The sequence below is a fragment of the Terrapene carolina genome, unplaced genomic scaffold (genome assembly GCF_002925995.2).
Source record: "Terrapene carolina triunguis isolate 2854851 unplaced genomic scaffold, T_m_triunguis-2.0 Scaffold247, whole genome shotgun sequence".
NCBI lineage: Eukaryota > Metazoa > Chordata > Testudines > Emydidae > Terrapene > Terrapene triunguis.
This window is the reverse complement of record NW_020664598.1, coordinates 3,888,714-3,907,616: the sequence shown is the minus strand read 5'-3', so window position 1 is coordinate 3,907,616 and position 18,903 is coordinate 3,888,714. Positions and strand designations below refer to the sequence as shown.

The 18,903-nt window shown below is 57.7% G+C and overlaps 2 protein-coding genes across 3 annotated transcripts; one reads left to right on the top strand and one right to left on the bottom strand.

Moving 5' to 3' along the window:
- The first annotated feature begins 676 nt into the window (after window positions 1-676).
- Window positions 677-10,811, top strand: CDC42EP1 (CDC42 effector protein 1). 2 transcript variants are annotated; one of them, XM_024200095.2, is made up of 3 exons: window positions 677-865; window positions 4,907-5,851; window positions 7,639-10,811. In XM_024200095.2, the coding sequence occupies exons 2-3, from the start codon at window positions 5,419-5,421 to the stop codon at window positions 8,469-8,471; spliced, it is 1,266 nt and encodes a 421-aa protein (XP_024055863.2). In that variant the 5' UTR covers window positions 677-865; window positions 4,907-5,418; the 3' UTR covers window positions 8,472-10,811. The 2 variants fall into 2 exon arrangements, with proteins under 2 accessions (XP_024055863.2, XP_026513308.1); XM_026657523.1 differs by having other exon boundaries at window positions 4,743-5,851.
- Window positions 10,812-12,777: 1,966 nt separating this feature from the next.
- LGALS2 (galectin 2) lies at window positions 12,778-16,175 on the bottom strand. Its single transcript, XM_024200141.2, has 4 exons — window positions 15,254-16,175; window positions 14,808-14,890; window positions 14,129-14,288; window positions 12,778-12,946 (listed from the first exon to the last, which is right to left on the bottom strand). The coding sequence occupies exons 1-4, from the start codon at window positions 15,257-15,259 to the stop codon at window positions 12,800-12,802; spliced, it is 396 nt and encodes a 131-aa protein (XP_024055909.2). The 5' UTR covers window positions 15,260-16,175; the 3' UTR covers window positions 12,778-12,799.
- Window positions 16,176-18,903: the final 2,728 nt, after the last annotated feature.

Genomic DNA, 18,903 nt, shown 5'->3' with positions numbered 1-18,903 from the left:
CGCGCTCCGTAACACCATCTTTCCTGACCCTGCACACTGCTGCCAGTGAAACCCTCTGCCCCCACCCTGATCAGTGCTCCTAAGAGGACCTTCCTTCCAACTCTACCCAGAGACCCTGCCCAATTCTACTAATGGGACCCTCCCTCCAAGCCACCCGGAGCTCTCCCCATCCCTTGCTGGTAAGAAGGGGATGTGTGTGGCAGGGGCAATCCTGGAGTAAAAGTATAGTGGGGGAGGTGAATCTCAGAGCTCTCAAGGACTGGGACACCCTCAGACATGTTCTTAGTGAGGTGTGCATCACACGGCAATTCTTAGCCTTGCGGGCCACACCCAGTCACCTGTGGGCAGTGCTGTCCCACGGCACATACAGGCTGGGGCAAGGGACCGCCGACCCAACCATGGCTTCCTGACAGACAGACTCAACTAGACGCAGGCGTTCTCTGAGGCTGTTCTCTTGATGAGGGTGAAATGCTGCCGACCCAGGCAGAAGGGGTAGTGGGGAGGGAGGGGGCAGAACAGGCGGTCCTGCAATCTTTTCTCCTGGACAGTTGGACTAACTCCCTCTTTTTCTCTGGCCTCCTTTCCCAGACAGCTGGGGATTGGTCAGTAAATGTGGAGACCCCACCCACTGCTCCCACATCCCCTCCCCATTCCCTTCTCCCTCCCTCCACTGGCACCCGTGCTCCTGCACAGCCGCCAAGGAACAGCGCAGAGAAGGGGGAGACTGCTGAGGAGCCAGCCCCCAAGCAGTGGGAAAAGGGGGTCACCTCCCCTGGGAGCAGCAGCAATTTACCAAGAGCCACGGGGAACGTTTGAAACCTCGGAGAACTTTTCTTTTTTAAAACCTCTTTTTTTTTTCAAAAAGGTAAAAGCTAAAGTTAAGACTTGACGGGCATGGGGGAAAGTTCAGTGGAGCAGAGGGCAAGCAAAGGAAGGCGCGTGTGGGGGGTGTTGGAGAACAGGGGGTCTGAAGGAGGGGGTAGGGAATGGGGGAAAGGGAAATATGGCAGAAGAAGGGGAAGGGAAATGGGGAATGTGGAAGGAGGGGGAGGAGAGGAAGGAGGATATGGCAGAAGAGGGAGGATGGGGGGGTGGAGGGAGGGACGCAGAAGAAGAGGGGGAAGAAGGGGCACTGAGGCAGCAGGAGAGCTGGGAGGGTTGTAGGGTTCCCTCTGCCTTCCTACGCTCAGCTGTGGCCACCCATTCCTGCAAGGTCTGAGAGAGACTTTTTTTTCCTAACAGGAAAGGGAGTCGTTTTTTGTTTTGTTTTGTTTTGTTTTGTTTTGTTTTGGGGGGGGAGGGGAATGGCCAAAAAGTGCTGCATTTGGAATTCCAGCCTCAGCCTCAAAGTGGGTCTGTTCGGAAAACCCCCTACGTGATCTATATATATAGCAGCAGGCGGCCCGAGAGCTCAGCGTTGCTTTATTCCAGCACATGCAGTCTGCATTTCTCCTGCACTTAGAGGAGATGGAGATGGTCCTGTCTAGGCCATTCAGCACTGGGCCGTCCCCTATAGCGTCCCCTATAGCATGCTTCAGTCTGGCTCTACATGACCCAAGCAATGGGGCTGCTGTTTCCTCTGGGAGACTCTTCCACAGCTTGATAGACCCTCCCGGCTAGGAATGTTCTCCCAATTTCCAGCCCAAATTTCCCTTTGCTCCTCCCCATCCCGGTGCTCCACAGACCACCCTGGACATCTCCTCTCTCTCCTGGGCCTTTACGCCCTTGGGGCGGGCATGTGGTGGGGGAGTCTGCGTTTGGCAGTCCTGCCCGTCTGGATCACTTTTCCCCTCTCTGTTTTCCTCCCATCCCAGCGGAGACAAATCAATGGAAACCAGCTGAAGTTAGGGAGAAGGGAGGCTGGAGAGGGGGAGAGATGTTGGCAGTCTGATTGTGGCTTGCCTTTTGGGGCCCCTTGGGGAAAGGGGAGACGAGGAGCTGTTGGAGAGGGAGAGGGCCCAGCCGTTGCAGTGATGGGCTGTAACACAGACACAGTAGGAGGAATAGAACGCCCGCCCTGGCTGACCCTTTGCTCAGAGAATCACGAGTTTCACTTGGATGAAAGAATGACTGGAGTGGAGCTGAAAACGAGAGAGACCAGGTGGGAAGGCAGGGTTCTGAGTGCCTCTGTTGATTTTGGATGGCCACACACCAGCGAGGGCTGGCAGGCAAGAAGGAAAGGGGTGACAGGGACAGGCCGGAGACAGAAGGCCTGCCCTGCAGCCTGGGTTTGGCATTGCAGGGGAGGGCAGTGCCAGCTAGAGGCAGTGGGGGCTGCTGAAATCCAGACTGTGGCTGTGGGCTAGTCATTTTTGTGGTAGTGAGGGAAAGAACGAAGGGGAAAAAAGTACCCGCCTCCTCCTCCACGGATCCCGCCAAGCAGGGAATGGGCCCACAACCCCTAGCCCGATGGGCCTTTTGCTGAACACCACCTCTCTCCTGCCCCCTTTCCCTCTTCTTTCTGATCTGACCCCACTGTAGCCTTGAGCATCTGGGCCCCATGTGCCCCAGGTAGCGGGAGACTCCTGGGAGGGCGGGAATGCAGGGGCACAGCTCATCCCCTCTCCTTGTTCTCTGAGCCTGGCCCAAGGCCAGGGGAGCTGGAGTGCTGGGAACCGTCTCAACCGCCCCATTGCCTGCTCTGCAGGGGGGCTTGGCTCTTCCTGGCCCCCGGATAGCTCAGCGAGGCTGCAGGGGGCGGGCAGGGCCCCAGCAAATTCCCCTGCTCTCCCCACCCCCGTCTTTTTCTTGCCTGGCCCAGTGGGTGGAAGCTGTGGATGGGGTGAGGGGTCTTCATGGGGGGAGGGGTGGAGCCAACCCCCCAGCTGGAGGAGGTGGGGAATTCACAAAGCCCAGCCCAGTAGGAGCCCAGCCCAGAGGGGAATCCTGGATCCCCATTGTAGCCAGGCCTGGCTGATCCCCCACCCCCCCCCCCCCCTCCCCCGCCGCCGCACACACACAGACACCACATGCCTGGCAGGTCTCAGCTGGGAAGGGAGAGCTCCCCCAGTTTCTCCATCAGCAAGGACGCAGGGCCCTGGGAACCATGGGGATAGAGGACCCAGGGAAACAGGCTCCCTGCCCCCCCATCCCCAGGGAAACAGCCAATGGTTGCAGTGGATTTCAAGGGGAGTTTTGTTTTCCATTTGCCTACCTCTACCCCCTGGCAGATAAGAGGGGCCCTGGGTGAGCAAACAAGGCTGGGGTGGGGAAGGACACGTGGCGCCAGTGGTGACGGAGACTCGTGGCCAGCGTTCCCAGAGCATAGCCCTCCCTGGCACCTGCTCCCTGTCAAGGTGACTTGCAGGCAGCAGCACAGGGGCACGTGGCGGGGAGAGGAGCACAGAGCGGGAGGCTGAAATGGGCTAGAAATGCGGCTGGGGACAGGACAAAGGGTGGCTCTGTTGGGGACAGAGGCCAAGGAGCACTGGAAATGCCACTGGTGGGGGGTATCAGCTGGGTTTATCATTGATCTCCTGGAGTCTATTCTGGCATTCCTCCTCCTCCCCCATCCTACTTCCTCCCACCATCAACCCCCCTAGTCCCGTGCACACACAGCCACAGAGGGTATCTGTGCTCTCCAGCTGCAAGGCAGAACCTCAGGGGCTGGGCTGTAGGTAATCTCACCCCCAGCCCTCCAAGAGTCCTCCAGACCCTAGCCTGGCCAGCAGCCTGTCTGGCTCACTCCTCAAGGCAGTGTGATCTCCCTGCCACTAATCCTGCTGAAAGGACCCAGCCCTGCACCTCAGTGTAGGAACCAAGGTGTCTTCAGCCTCTGGCCCCAGGGCTGATCTTACCTGGGCAGAGGGGACATGCCAAGGTGCCAGCGGCCTTTGGCCCATTGATTATTCGCCTGCTGTGTTGGCAGAGGACTGCTCAGTGGAGGCCTGGAGTGGAGCAGCCTCCAGGGGATTCTGAAATGGCAACACTCCACAATGCAAAGCTGATCTGAACAGCTACCCTGACCCATTCAGAGCTGGAAAGCAAGACTGGGAGTCTGCTAGGAGAGAAACTTGGCTTAACCTGGGAGTCTGCCTACTTATTTCCAGCATGCCTATCGCTATAATATTTAGGGACAGATCTGTGCACAGACTGAGAGCTGGCTTCCAATCCCAGCTTGGCCACTGGCTGGTTTGCTGACCTTGGACAAGTTACATTACCTCTCTGTGACTCAGTTTCCCTGCCTCCAGAATGGGGGGGTGCAGGAGCTGATGTTTAATACGGTAGCATTGGTGAAGTGCTTTGTGAACCTTGGAGAGAAGTTGCCATAGAAATGCAAACAACTTCCCTAGTAATCATAATACTTAATGTATTTCTTTCCCCTTCTAGCTACCCCGGGGTTGGGCTCGGGAACAGGTCTGGGGGATACAAGTTCAGCAGTGGGGTCGGACATAGGTCAGGCGCAGGTGCGGGGGTGGGCGGGCTTAGGGTCGGGGGTGGGTACAGGTTCAGAGGCGGGGTCAGGGGTGGGGTCGGGCGCAGGTTTGAAGGCAGGTGCAGGGGCGGGGGCGGGCGCAGGTTCGGGGTTGAGCACAGGTTCAGAGGTAAGTGCAGTTGCAGGGGTGGTGTTGGGCACAGGTCCGGAGTGTCCATTCTTATTGCACCTGGCCCGTCCCTCCCAGGCGTTGGCATTACCCATTCCTGGCAGGAACCCCGCAGAGCAACCCGGTAACTCATTCCTGCAGCCAGAACAGTCAGAAAATCTCAGCCTGGGCCTTTACCTTTGCTGTTGTCATTTTTAGGCCATCTTACATCAGGATCAAGGAGTTTGCCCTGAGATCCCCCCTTCGGCTGTGACCTGCTGCCCCGTCTGCCAGCCGCTCCCACGCTAGCAGGCAGCGGGGGCGGAAGCGGGGAGACGGAGGATGGCCGATTAACATTAATCCCCAGCTTTGCTTACTTCCAGCCACACGAGAGCTCCAGCAGCAGCAGCCAGGGTGACGACTGACTCCTTGGAGATCCCTTTGCCCCAGCCTTGCCGTCCTACCTGCCCAGGGCCAAGCAGGACTCCCCACACCCACCCTGGGGCTCTTCCTGGAGATATGAGGATCCAGAGGCCTGCACTCAATAGCAGAAGCTGCCAGGGGTGAGCCGTTTCGGAAAAGCCTCCCCTGGGCAGTTTAATGAGTGCTGTGGAGAGCAATTATCCAGAAGGAGTGCCGAACCGGAGAAAAGACAGTCCCACGCTCCCCCCGGCAGCTCTAAGGCATCTCCAAAGATCGGGAGCAGGGGCTGGTCCTGGGAGCAGCTCCCCGGTCCAGGACACGACACGGCCGAAAGGAGGGGGTAGCATGAGTGATGGGGAGTCCGGGGGCGTGACAAGCCACTGTGACCCCTCTGGAATTTGTGGCCCCCCACACTGAAGGCCAGTTTCCTGTGTTTTAGGGGAGAGGGTGTGGAGTAACAACGGGGTGTGACATGAGTCTTGGGAAGCTACCGGTGCTCGGCTGGGTGTCGGGCTCCCATGGCAAACGGCGGTTGAAATCGGAGCTGACGACGGACATGATCAGCCCACCGCTGGGGGATTTCCGGCACACCATGCACGTGGGGCGTGGCGGGGACGTCTTCGGGGACACCTCCTTCCTCAGCAACCACGGCGGCACCGAGACGGCCAAAGCCAACAACTTCTTCACCCGGACCCTGCGGCACGTGCGAAGGACGCCGCTGAGGAACCGGGGCAGCGGGAGCAAGGCCGAAGCCTCGCCCGCCCCCCCAGACATCTCACCCATCATCAAGAACGCTGTGTCGCTGCCGCAGCTCAACGAGGGGACCTATGGGGGTGGCAGCCCGGCTGGGAAGTTTGCCTTCAAGAGCACTCTAAACAACGTGTCCGATACACACTATGCTTATGGTGAGTAGTCCTGTAGCGGGGGCATGGGCTTCCGAGACTTCAGTGCTATTCCCAGCTGTGTCGCTGAAACCAGGGCAAGTCCCTGCCCCCCCTCCCATGCCTCAGTTTCCCCATCTGTGCAGTCTCCATCTCTGGATGGACCGGACTATTGAAGAGCTATGATCAAGGGAGTTCCTGGTCCCGGTGAATCCCAGAATTATCCTTTTCTGAGTTACGCCCTTAGCCCCCAGTTGTTCCTCCCCCGCACCCACTTCCCCTTCGACTTCACCTGTTAAAGGCCCTGCAGAGCTCAGGCCATTATGGGTGGGATATAGTTTCTCACCTCTGATCCACCAGCTCCAGTCCAGTGCTGGGATGGTAGTAACACTAGGTTATTCCCATCCGATGGCCAATTGGTGGCCTGTGGGAAATGAGTCGGGGGGGGAGGGGGAGCAGGTCTCGAGCCACCTCCTATGAGAGAAACTTGTTCACAGACAGCAAGGGAGACTCACTGTCCCCCTGGCAGCTTCAGGGTGCGAACGGGCCACAGAGCCTGCGTGCCCCACTGGGAATGGTCCATCCAGTGTGGAGGGGAAGCACTGGGGGAGAGGCTTTGCTGCTGGCGTTCACACAGAAGGGCCGTCTCCAGCCCCACAGTGAAGAAAGGAGTGGGGGGTGATTTAGGTGAACTTCACTGCTCCCGGGAGTAGGCAGCAGGCGATGCCCCCACAGCCAGCCAGCCAGCTCTGCTGACACAGCCCAGTGGGAGGCAGTGGCCTAATGGTTAAAGCACCGGATTGGGAGTCAGGAGACCTGGGTTCTGTCCCTCCCAGCTCTGTCCCTGGCCTGCTGGGTGACCTTGGGCAAGTCACTTCCCTGTCCCGTGCCTCAGTTTCCCCATCTGTAAAATGGGGAGGATGTAAAAGGCTTTAACATCTGCTGAGGAAATGCGCTGCATAAGAGCTGGGCACTGTTACTATTTCTGGGCCTGCAGCCCCCCCGCTTATCCAGTGCCCCCCCTCCATGCCCCCAATGGCTCTGCTGATGCTCCTCCCGGTTGCCCTGTTCCAGCCCTGGCTCCCTGCCCAGTCCCCTCAGTCCTGGCTACGTCTGAGCGACGCTCTGGCGGGTGCCGGGGGCTGGGTTCTTTAGCACAAAGGCCGCGTTCTCCAAACGCAGTGGCCCAGCTCAGCATTTCCCGTGGCGCTAATTCTCAGGTCAGTGTGACCCGTGTGGGAGTGGCTGGGCCTGGGCCAGGGACGGGCAGCGAAGGTGGCATGGTGCAATGCTGCCACCTGCTGGTCACAGGTTATACAGCCATTCCAGTGGAAATAGTTTCCCAGGGCTGATCACCCGTCACCCTCTCGACTCTTGGCAGAGACCAGTTCCAGCACCGTGCTGTTATCTTCCGATTTGGCTGGGCCATGGGTGTCCGGCACCGAGCCGTCCTTAAACAGCGGGACTGATTCCCATCTTCCCTAGCACCGGCTAGTCACGTTACAGTGGAGTGTAACTAGTGCTAGTTTTCACTAGTACAAGCCGGACTTTCCCAATACTGAGCAGGCACTAGATGGTGAAATTGCTCCTAGGCTGTCTAGCAAAGTGATCCATATGAGAGTGATTGATCCCAATATCGCCCAGCTGACATGAGTGTGACTTGTCTATCCCCGTTCACATACAGTCACTGGTCCCAGGCTCCCATAGTACAGCCTAGTCCGTCACCACCCAGTGTGACAGTCGCTGCCTCCCCCTGGCTCTTGCGCAGTGCCAGAGGCTTCCCACTCACCAGAGGCTCCTTGTCCTTTCAGGGCTGGAGTCCGGGTTCTGCACCATCCCGCGTGCTCCGCGCTCAGAGAAGGCCCGGGAGAGCTCCTTCCCCGCAGAAGCAGAGCTCCAGCGCTCGGACTCCCTGCTGTCCTTCCGCCTGGACCTCGGGCCCTCCCTCATGAGCGAGCTCCTCCAGGTCATCAGCTTTACAGAAGCCATGGACAGCAGTGACAAGAGGGAGGAAGCCAGGGCCCTGGCTGGCGGCCAGGCTGCGTCGCCCTTTGCCCTGCATGGCGAGTGGGTTGAGGCCGGGGTCCCTCGGGGATCAGGGACACCCAATGCCAGGTGTATAGAGGGCGACATGGCAGAAAGCTTCTGGGGCCGCTCCAGGCAGGGGGCCAGCTCCCCATCGGGACACTTGGTGCATGCCAATGGAGATGCTCGTGCCCTAGAGCATGCTGAGGAGGGGCCTGCCTATGCTGGGAGCAGGCACCAGAGCCCTGCCTGGGGCTCAGCACCCGCTGAGGAGCCGGGGGCGCTCCCAAAAGACAGCCTGTGGCAGGGGCACTGGAATGACTGCAGCATGGAGGCGGGAGAGTTCCACCGGGCTGCCCAGGTCCTGGCTCGCCACTACAGCGCGAGAGGTGCACATGGCAGCCTGGAGGAAGAGGAGGAGGGGCCCCGGGAGAGCCCGGTTGTCGGCTCGTGCGGGGCGGATGAGGCTGGGTGGAGTCACAGCGAGGAGGAGGAGGAGGAGGAAGAGGAGGCTGCGCTCTCAGCTGTGCGGGAGGGGGAGGCCACGGTTGCGGAGGGCTGCAGCGACTCCTTTGAGTACGCCGACGAGGAGGAAGAGGATGATGAAGTGAAGGTCTGAACAGCCACCGTCTCCTGTGGCCTTGGGACTCCCCAGCCCTCCCCCAGAGATGTCAGCTGTCCAGGGGCCAGCACCCCTTGGGAGCTGTGAACCCTCCTGCGGCAGAGGGTTGGTGGGGATGGAGGCAGGGGAAGCAGCTCTTTGATCCGCCCAGCGCCCTGGGCAGGCCCCGCCTTCCCCAAAGAGCAGGTCATGCTAATGGGGAAATCGCAGTGATCGCATGCTCCTTCCCCCCACTCCTTGCTGTCATTGGAAATGAGGCGCCCGCCCCCTGGGAGGCTGGGTTGGTAAGGGAATGCTCCTGTCAGGTCACCGAGCCCCCAGCAAGCACCGAACAGGAGCGGATCAGAGAAAGCACTCCAGCCACACGGCTCGCTGCCCCGCAACCCCCTGAGCTTGAGGCCTGGGGCAGGCTTGCTTTCTGAGCTGGCCACCCCAGGCTGGAGCAACACAGCATTCACATTCTCCCTCTCCCTCTCCCTCTCCCTGGGGCCTGAGCGCTCTTGGCTGGGGATTGAACCGGGTTCTGCCATGCAGCACCACACAGCACTGTTCGTGAATGGGCTGGGCTACTCTCACACAGCTCCTACCAGCCCTCGCCAGTTCTTTTGCCTTCAGCCAGCGGCCATGCCAGCTGGGCTAGCTAATTCCTGGTTCCCTCCTGCCAAGGCCTGCCCTAGCAAGCCAGTTCAGGGGCCTCCCCTCCCCCCTGAGGCCATTCCAAGGGCACAGCAATCCGGTTCCTCTCCCCTCCCCTCCCCTCCCCATGGAACAGGCAGCAGAGTGGGGAGTCCTTCCACCTGAGTGGGGTGGCCCTCCTTCCTTGAGCTGATGCAGGGCTGGGCTCAGGGAGAAAGGCAGGTGTGGCTCCTATCCTCCAGCAGTACCTTGAGCTGGAGGCTCTGAGGCTGGCTCCAGAGAGCCAGCTGCTCCACTCTACAGATTTGGGGAGGAGCTCCCCCTGCCCCACCCCCCAAGTTCCTGCCACACTGTGCTCAGGGAGGTGCTCAGAGCAGCAATACAGGAGTCTCAGTGGGGGTGGGGGTGCAGCCAGCAATGACTTGGTATCCGAATGCAGCACAGCCGGGGAAATCATGCCATGGCCCTTAACCTGGGCACCAAGGAGCCCTGCTGGAGTCAGGCACCAAAACTCATGAGATTTTTCAAAGCTATAACTGGTGGGTTCTTTCCATTTGCCCTCCGGTGCTGGACTGCGCAGAGGGGCCGTTTTCAAGGTTTCCCCCACAACCAGGAGAGCTAGAAACTTCCTGTTGTGTAATGAAAGCTGGGAGGCTCAGGCAGTAACTGGCTTTGGCAGCTGGGCCTTCAGGGGAAACACCAAATAGCGCTAGAGTTGGCAATGCTGCGATTCCAGTAATCAGGCAGAATAAGGACAATGCCAGGGTCCCGCTGCCCCTGCCCCGGTAGACCCCTCCATACCCCAGAGGGGACACCCTCAAACTCCAATACTCCCTTTCACCCCCTCTTAGAACAAGAACATTTTCTCTGTGCTATAGCATTCATCCCAGGCAGTTGAAAGGGGGGCTGCCCTTGGTCTGGGCAGCGGTTCCAGGGATGGGTTCCCACTGACACTATTTAGAGGGGTCTAAACTCGCCCCCCTCCAACACACTTCCCCTTTCCGGTGTCCTTTTGCCGGCGGGGGATGGGGGCTGCTCACTGTGCTCCTTGTGTCTCTGGGCAACGCGGCCTCTTTGGAAGGAGCCACTCCCCACGCTGTCCCGCGTGCGGACACGCTCACACAGAGGGTGTTTTGTGCCACGGCCCGGAGCAGGAATGACTGGGGGGTGAGGTCATTCCACTGGCCCGCACAGCATGCCCATTGTTCGCCCAGGGCCCGTGAGCCTGTGGCCGGAGGGATCCCGTGCCCACGCTCCCACTGCCCAGTCGCCCCGGGGGGCTGTGTCTGTCAGGGAGCACCTGAGAGTATAATAACCAGGCTTTGATGCCGGGGGGGTGGGTGGGAAGCGTCGCATCCTAGGAGCCCGTTCTGCTCCCCACACAGGCCCTGGAGCTGCCAGCTGACTGATCTCATCACACTACAGGCAGCTGCTCAGCCATGGGGGGAGAGAGGGCTGAAGTGAACGGGAGCTCCAAGTGCCCAGCAGGGCTCTAGAGTGTAGAGTCCAGAGCCTGCAACCATTGCTACCCATCACTGCCCCCACCCTGGGAGCCAGGGTCTTTCTCAGGCTCACCCTGCTCATTCAAGCTTGTCACAGAAGCTCCATACCAAAGATCCATCCCCAAGGAACATCCCAGCTGTCTCCCTCCGCAGCCTGTGCACTTATTATTGATCTTATTAAAACAGTTTTGATACTATTCTCTCCTGTGGTGGTTCTTCCCCATGCCCCAGCCAGCCCCAGGATTTCAGCCTGCAGAGCAGCAGCAAATCAGTCCATTCCCTCTGCACTTTCAGACTCCAGGGAGTCATCTCCTCCCAGCTCCAAGTGCCTGAACCCCCTCCCTGCATTGGTATTCTCTGCCCTTCCAGTCCTGGGCCTCCTGGGAAAATAGGATTTGCTACCCCATCTCAGATCACTGGACCAGCCATTCTGGTCCCTACGCTCCTGCTGTAACCCATACATGTTGCATCAGAGGAAAGCAAAACCCCAATAATGCTGGCCAGGGTGAGGAGATTCCACCTTGACCTCAGCAGAGATCCATTTACACTTCGCATCTAGAGCCCTGATTACCCTACTCATAGCCAGCCTGGCTACAAATGTTATCAACCAGCCCTAGCACTTGAGCCTGTAGCAGTGAGTTCCACAGGCCGACAACATATTTTATGAAAGTTATTTGTTCTGCATTTTACTGAATGACCCTCTCAGACACTGGAGCAGGGTGGAAGTAGAAGGGAAGGAGCAGTGTGTGCTCCTTCAGTGGAGTCTCTCTAAATATCAGTCTCTTCCATGCTTGGCCTTTGTCGACTAAATAACCCTAACATTTGCTATCCTTATATCCTGAGCATAGCGTTAGCCATATGCATTGCCAGACTGGATCCAACCTGAGGGCCGTGTAGCCCAGTATCCTATCTCTGACCGTGGCCAGCAGCAGATGCTGGAGAGGAAGGGGTAAGAACCCTGCACTAGTCAGCTATGGATGAGCCGTCCCAGTTCTTCCTCACCCCCACTTGTTAGAAGTTGGCTCTTTTCTGAAGCCACTTTAAACCTAGTGAGGCATGTTCCTTTGTGGGGCTGTGGGGGGGTCACATCTAATGTCTGTTTTCCCTGTGCTGGGAACCCCTTGTCCTGTACTGTCAGAGGGTAAGACTGCCCCCTGCTGGTACCAAAGACTGTTCCTATATTTCAGATGTATGGGGTGGAGAGGAGTTACCCATAATGCTTCAAGCCAGTTTTTCTCCAGAGCCATTCCCCCCGTGGCATGTGAACCTCTGGAGTGAGTCACTGTAACTTTAACCAGAGCGGTTTCACCAGACATTAGGTAGTGCCGGCCCATGTGAAGGACTCAAGCTGACACAGGTTTCATTCCCTTGCCATTCCAAAGCCTCCCCCTCTCTCTCGCCCACACTGACTGAGATAAGATATGAGAAAGGCTGGGTAATGGATAACTTGGCTGGAATTTCCCAGCCGATAAGAGACACAGCGATAAGAATGAAGGAGATAGAGGAATATTCTCCTTATCTCTTGCTGGATACAAGCGCTTATTAACACCTGTGCAGTTGCATCCTCAATGCTGTGCCTGGTGCCAGGGGGAGGGTCAAGCCACCTCTCACACCAGCTGGTGGGGAAATTCCATGTTTAGGGACAGCATCCCCTATTAGTACCAAGGGGAGACAATCTCCCCCTGCACTGGTAGTGTTCCCCAGCCTGGAGACAGAGCGCTCTGCAGGTGCAGGACATTCCCATCCTCCTACTGAGATAAGCCCTGGGCTTTGTCTCCCACCTGGCCCTCAGTTCATCCCAGCCTGCTGAAAGCGCAACCCGCAACCTAGCCTTACCAAAGAATCATTTCCTTCCTTTGCACACTCAGGCTTGGGAACTCCTCTGCACTCTGTCAGTGCACCCCAGGGCAGCGCCCCCTTCTGGTGCCCTGGAGACACTTTCATCCCAGCCACTGTCTCCCACTCCACTAATCACACCCATAGGTGCCTAGAGAAGACGTCCTACCAGAATAGCGGACATCCGCCTCTTCCCAGCAGATGGTGAGCCCGGTTTGGGGTGATCCCATGAGAACCTTTCCTGTATTGGGTGCTGAGAGGTCATGGCCAAGGACATCACAGGAGCCAGCACAGTTGGGACAAAATGGCCCCTCACCAGTGGTCTTTATTAGAGCAGGGAAGCGGGGCCCATCATTCTTGTTTGAAGGAGATGACTTTGAACCCACCCTGCACACTCAGGTAGCTGATCTTGTCGTAGCCGTGCCGGTTGGGGAATTCCACCTCATGCCCGTCCGGCAGCTTCACCTTGAACTTGTCTCCCAGGAAGCTGACGATAAACTGCGAGAGCGGGGAGCAAGGAAAGGACAGGAACGGGGAGGGGAGTTAGCATCAAAAGCAAACAACTGGCTGGCAACAGCAAGCACCTGTCCCTACTGCCTGGGCGGAGAGGCCCCGATTCTGCTGGCCTTAGGCAAGGTGCTGGGAGCTGAGCTCACTAAACGCGTTGCAGGGTTGGGTGCCAGAGGCCCAGATCCTCAAAGGTATTTAGGCACCTAACTCCCATTGAAATCAGAGCAATCTGCTTGTCTCAGGAAGTTGAGCTCTTGCCTAAACCGGGAGACTGGGGGCAACGTCTCCCCCACCGCTGCTAATGCTGGTTCAGCTGCACTGGCAGTGCCAACACAGGGAGCCCTAGTGTAGACAAGGCTCCTGCGCCCACCACTGTTTTAAAGCACTGCGTTGCTTAGGCCTGCTCTGGACCGGGTGGGACAGCACATGAAATACCAGTGGCTGCGGGAGCCTTGCCCCACTGGCTCTCCCACTGTTACCCCACCAATGGATCTGACTTGGGGTTAGCAACAGTGGGGAAATGCCACTTCTAGCTCACAGCGCAGACAGTGCGAGGTTCAAAGAACAAAACTAATAACTGATCACTGGAAATGAATCGTCTCCTTCCCGTGGGCACTCCCCTGCCCCACCCAGCCCAGCCCGGGGAGCGCTGGGCAAGGAGAAGGAACCGTTTCCAAGCCACAGAGAAACCGGATGATCTAACTGTGCAATGCTAAGAGGCAAACAAAGAGCTGCCCAAGGAGAAGGGAGCAGGGAGGCCCAAGAATCTCATTCTACAAAGCACTGGAGGGAAGAAAATAAGGGGTGGGAGCAGGGAGAGAATGATGGAGACAGATCCGAGGGGGAAGAGGGATCTGCTCCCTACAGCCCTCTCCCTCCCCCAGTGAAGGCGTGAGCACCTGCTGGGCAGAGGCACGGGGGCTCTCGAAGGCAGGTCACAGGCAGCCTTTAGGAGGCCTCCAGCATGGGCAGGGTTAAATGGTGAGAGAACAGGGTCTGTGGGGATTGGGACTCTGAGCAGGCTGATGAGGAGGGTTCAGGGTCGCAGGAGCCAGAGACGCCGGCAGGGAGAAACAACGCCAGCCAGGAGGGGAAGAAAGGGGGCAGAGTAAGAGCTTGGCAGCTCATCCAGCCACCCCCCCCGCCCTGCTTTCCCAGGAGCTGCCTCACCTTGACCTCCGAGCCCCGGGAGAACGGCAGGTGGTTGTCGCGGTACTCCGACTGCCAGCAGTTGGCACATCTGGAGTTGCAGATGATGGTGGATTCATTGAAGCGAGGGTTGAAGTGCAGCCCCAGCTCACTAGGGCTCTTGCCAAGGTTAATCACAAAGCTGCGGGGTGGGAGCAGAGCGGGCATTAGAGACTCCCCCCACGGAGCCAGCATTGCTGCTACAGGAGCCCCACCCCTGCCCAAAGGAGGGCAGTTGAATTAGTTACACCCACCTCTCCTTTTACCAATTTCAGGGGGGGCAGAGGGCTCCATCCTGCCAGTTTTAAGGAGAGCTGGGGCTTCCGGGCCAAGCGCCATTTTCTCTGGAGGAAGGTCAGGCCTGTGGCTCAGGCACCGGCCTGGGACTCAGGAGACCTGGGCTCAGCTCCCAGCTCTGCTGCCGACACCTTTGCTGACCACGGGCAAGTCGCTTTAACCTCCGTGCCTCAGTTTCCCCATCCACGCACAGGGCCAGGACATTTGCAGAGCACTCAATTACAAGGTGATGGGGACTGTATAAGTACCAAGCCAGAGAGACGGACTAAAGGACTGATCTCTGCATCAGACACGGAAACTGGGGTGCTGCCCCCATCTCTGCAGCCCATGCCCCCCTCGTCTGAGACTGCTCTCTCACACTCACTTCTCAGCATCATTGGCGACCTTGCCCTTTATCTTCAGGGTGCTCCCTGCTTTCACGTCCAGGTTCAAGATTTCAAATTTCTCCTGCAGCAGAGAGACCTGACGTCATGAGACTCCCTGGGTGACCCATGCCCGCCCCCTGCCCCAAATTAAAAGGAACGAAGCTCAGCAATTCCACCTGAGCCGGGAGAGAGGCCGGGAGCAGGTCCCCTGCCCTCCAGTTGTCACCTCATGGCCCTGAGCCAGGACCATCCTGGTACCCCGCACTCCTTGCTTGGCGTAGGAGAGGAGTGGAAACCAGAGAGCTGGCAAGGGGAGGGGGAATGAACGACTGAGCAGGTGTGATGACAGCAGACACAAAGGCAGAAAGTGAGAGCCCACCGATACAGGAGACTAGCTGAGAGCAAGAAAAGGAAAGAGCTCACGGCGAAACACCGCAATCCTTACAGACATCCTCCTTGCTGGTGCTGGATAGCCGCGGCTGGGAGCTGCTGAGGATCTGGCGCAGGTACACCTCCCGCAGGAGATCTTATAGGCCTAGCGTCTCCGAGAGTTACACATTAACAGCTCTCTCCCACCTCTCCAGGCCATTGAGGAAGGCTGTAAATCAGGAAACTTTGACCCAAAGAATTATCTGCTCCCCAACTTCCTCTGACCAAAGAATTGACGTATCTTGATCAATACCCAACCCCGGCCTGGTTCCCTGATAAGGGATCAGCACTCTAATGACTCAGGAAAGTTCCTCCAGCTGCCTGACCCCGAGGGGGTTTAATCACTAAGGGACCTTATCATGGGGGTGCACTCACCACTAGAGGCGCCTCCTCCTGGCCACTCTGGGGATTAGCACTTCCCAGGTGCTGTGCCCTCCTCTGGCAGTCTTTCCACTCATCTATTTCTCTCACCCTGCAGCCCCTCTTGCTCCAGGAGCTGCAGCTTCCTGTTTGTGACTTGGCCCTGCGGCCAGGCCACTACGGTCCTCCACTTCTGGGGTATCAAAGACTTTTGGGGCAAACTGTTCCAGGCAGCCTGCTTTGCACTACCTCATCGGAGCCATTTCCCCCGTGGCTGGGAGGAGAACCCAGGCCTGCCCTCTAGTCCAGGTTCCGGCTCAGGGGCCCTCTCACCAGCAGCCAAGGTCTGACCTATCCCAGACCTTGCTGCCTTTCCCCCAAACCTCTCCTACCTTGCTGGCTTTCCCCACCTCCCTGGGTTTGCCAGCCCAAACTCCCACCTCCCAGGGAGTAACTGTGGACTACCCTCTGTATTCCCATCCATGCCTCCCTTCTTCCAGGCCGTGACTGCAGCCTACTTCCCTGCAGCCCCTTTCTGCTCCCCACTCCTGGGCTTTATACAGGTGCTTCCTGTTCCTGCCCAGAGGAGTCTCATCTAATTAATCCCTGCTCCCTGGCACCTCCTGCAGGTGCAGCCTGGGGAGTTCATTGGCCCAACTGCCATCTTAACCCCTCCAAGTCTTGTGAGGGGATGGAGACCCCCATGGGCGGCGTGTATAAGAGGCCAGGGGAGGTTAAACCTCCCCCCAAAAAGCTGGCCATGCATAGAGGAAATGCCACGGCAGCGTGGGTCACCCCTCCGAAGGCACGCTGGCCTGCCACCGCCTTTGGACCACCACAAGCGAAGCTCCATAGAAGTGGGGAGGAGGCACCGGCACCCGAACCATGACCCCGCCTGCACTCCACCCCGCCCTCACTCCGCCTCTTCCCCCAAGGCCCCGCCCTCACTCCGCCTCTTCCCCCAACCGCCGCTCGCTCATCTCCGCCCTCTCCCCTCCATCGCTCCCCTAAGGCAGGACTCCCGTTCTGGGAAGGGGGCAGAGAGGAGCGAGTGGCGGGTGGGAGACCTTGGGGGAGGGGGCGGAGAGGAGCGAGCAGCGGGGGAGGTCTCAGGGGAAGAGGCGGAGAGGAACAAGTGGCAGTGGGCAGGGCCTCGGGGGGAGGGGCAGGAAAAGGCGGAGCGAGGATGGGGCTTCGGGAGGGAGAGGCCAAGCGGAGGTGGGGCCTTGTGGGCAGGGCCACAGTCCAGGTGCCGGTGGCCCCCCACACTTCTAGAGAGCTCCCAATCCCTCACACCAAAAATCACAATATTCAGGTTATTCCCAGTCCCAAAGGACCAGTCACTTACCCCAGGTCAACTGCACTTAAGATCTTATACCAAAGATCACACTTTAATAAACTAACCTATAATAAACTAATTACAAATGTATTAACTAAGAAAAAAGTAGTAAGGGAGTTATTGACAAGGTTAAAGCAGGTAAACACACACGAGTGAATAACGTAGCTGAAGTCGACGTACTTAGACCTACTCTCCGCGGTGTCTTCACTGCGGTGAGTCAACTGCTGCCGCTCCCCTGTCGACTCTGCCTGCGCCTCTCATGGTGGTGGAGTACAGGAGTCCACGGGAGAGCGCTCGGGGGTCAATTTATCACGTCCAGACTAGACGTGATAAATCGACCCCCCGCTGGATCGATCGCTGCCCACCAATCCGGCAGGTAGTGTAGACATACCCTAAGATGCGGGGTGTAGTCTCACCTTTAGCTGGAGATCAGGCTGGTGGAGGATCAAGTCTCTGGCCCCAAAAGAAGTCCCAGCACATGATAATCTCGTTCTGGTTCTTTCTGGGTTTGTGAAGGTGAGTCACAGGGGAATTGCCACTGAAGGGCATCTGCAAAGGAGGAAGATGGTCTGTGCAATGAGCTGGGGGGGACAGAAGGGAGGATGGGAGTGTGTGGGGGAAAGGAGGAAGCAGCTCTAAGGGAAGGGAGGAGGATACCAATTGAGGGTGACCATGTCGGCCAGCACAAACCAGGCTGCAGCCCCCAATGGTGGGGATCCAGCAACCCGAGCTGCCCATACACCTGACTCCACCAATGCCTGGATCAGTGTATCTCCTGGGCAGCCTCCTCCAGGCCACACCCTTTTGGATGCCTGGTGGAGGGCAATGGGCCTACCACTGGCTGCCCCCTCCTGGTGGTAGGGGGCATGAATGCCCCCTCCCTGGACACAGAGTGTGCATGCAAACTGCACCCAGGTGCGGGTGAATCCAGCCCCACCCTGTGGGAATCGTGCCTGGAAGGAGGCCCCATGAATGGCAGGAAGCGTTTAACCCACTTGAGCCACAGGAAGCCTATCCTAACCAAATGTGCGCTTTGCAGCTGCAGGTATGGTCACGGACAGCAGAGGGCGCTGTGCAGCACGATGCAGAGCCCTCGCCCCAGAATGACTAACTGTCACGAGCCGCCATACACGCCTAGCGAGGATGAGCCAGGCTTTCAACAGGATGTGAGTCTGCAGTTCAGCGCAGCTAAAATGGGACAATCAGATGAGAGGTGGGGGACCTAACTGTCATATGGAAAAGAGCATGGGCGTTAATACCATACTAATGACCACAACTTACATTTATAAGTGTTCATCCCAAAGGGCTTTACAAACTGTACATAGGAATCACAACACTGAAAGGCAGCCACCTCTGGGATGGAACAGGGCAGCTGATGAACAATGAATGGCAGCAATAGTTCTGGACAGGAAGGGGAGGAGAATACCATTTCTAAAGAGAAAAGCAGAGAATGCATTTACTAAATTGGAATTTGACCTGGGAACTGAGATTAACATCCCTATAAGATTACCTAACCTCTAGCTTTGAGGAGATCTCTTAGGCCCTTGGGAATGCTGGGGACTGGTTCAGTGCAGACTCAGAGGGAAGAGCGCCCCCTAGTAAATCACCAGCACCATTTCCTCTGCACGGCCTGGTCTACAAACAAACTTGCACTGAAATCACAAAAGTTGTAACTGAAACCTGGTTCCATTATTTCTGTGCCAGGCTGTGTGTGGACCAGGCCTAAGTGCCTGTTCAAGATACTAAAAGAGCTGGAGAGAAGACACACTCTTGCTTGGAGTCGCAGTCATTCATATGACGTTATTTCCTAGTACTTAAAATAATGTTTACTCCGTGACAAGATGCTACCCTTTACCCAGCAACTGTTTATTTCCCTGAATAGGCTCTTGGGAAGGATTTCAGCAAGTGATTTTTAAAAACCCAAATAAAAATCAAGAAGCCACATGATTTAAGCAAGGCCTGGGAGC

What these genes read in the sequence shown, in the direction of transcription:
- LGALS2 (XM_024200141.2), bottom strand. An exon ending in GTCGCCAATGATGCTGAGAA is followed by an intron (nt 14,289 to 14,807) that starts GTGAGTGTGAGA and finishes CCCACCCCGCAG; the next exon opens with CTTTGTGATTAACCTTGGCA. An exon ending in CCCGGGGCTCGGAGGTCAAG is followed by an intron (nt 12,947 to 14,128) that starts GTGAGGCAGCTC and finishes CCGCTCTCGCAG; the next exon opens with TTTATCGTCAGCTTCCTGGG.
- CDC42EP1 (XM_024200095.2), top strand. Translation starts at nt 5,419, where the DNA reads ATGAGTCTTGGGAAGCTACCGGTGCTCGGCTGGGTGTCGGGCTCCCAT. An exon ending in CGATACACACTATGCTTATG is followed by an intron (nt 5,852 to 7,638) that starts GTGAGTAGTCCT and finishes TTGTCCTTTCAG; the next exon opens with GGCTGGAGTCCGGGTTCTGC.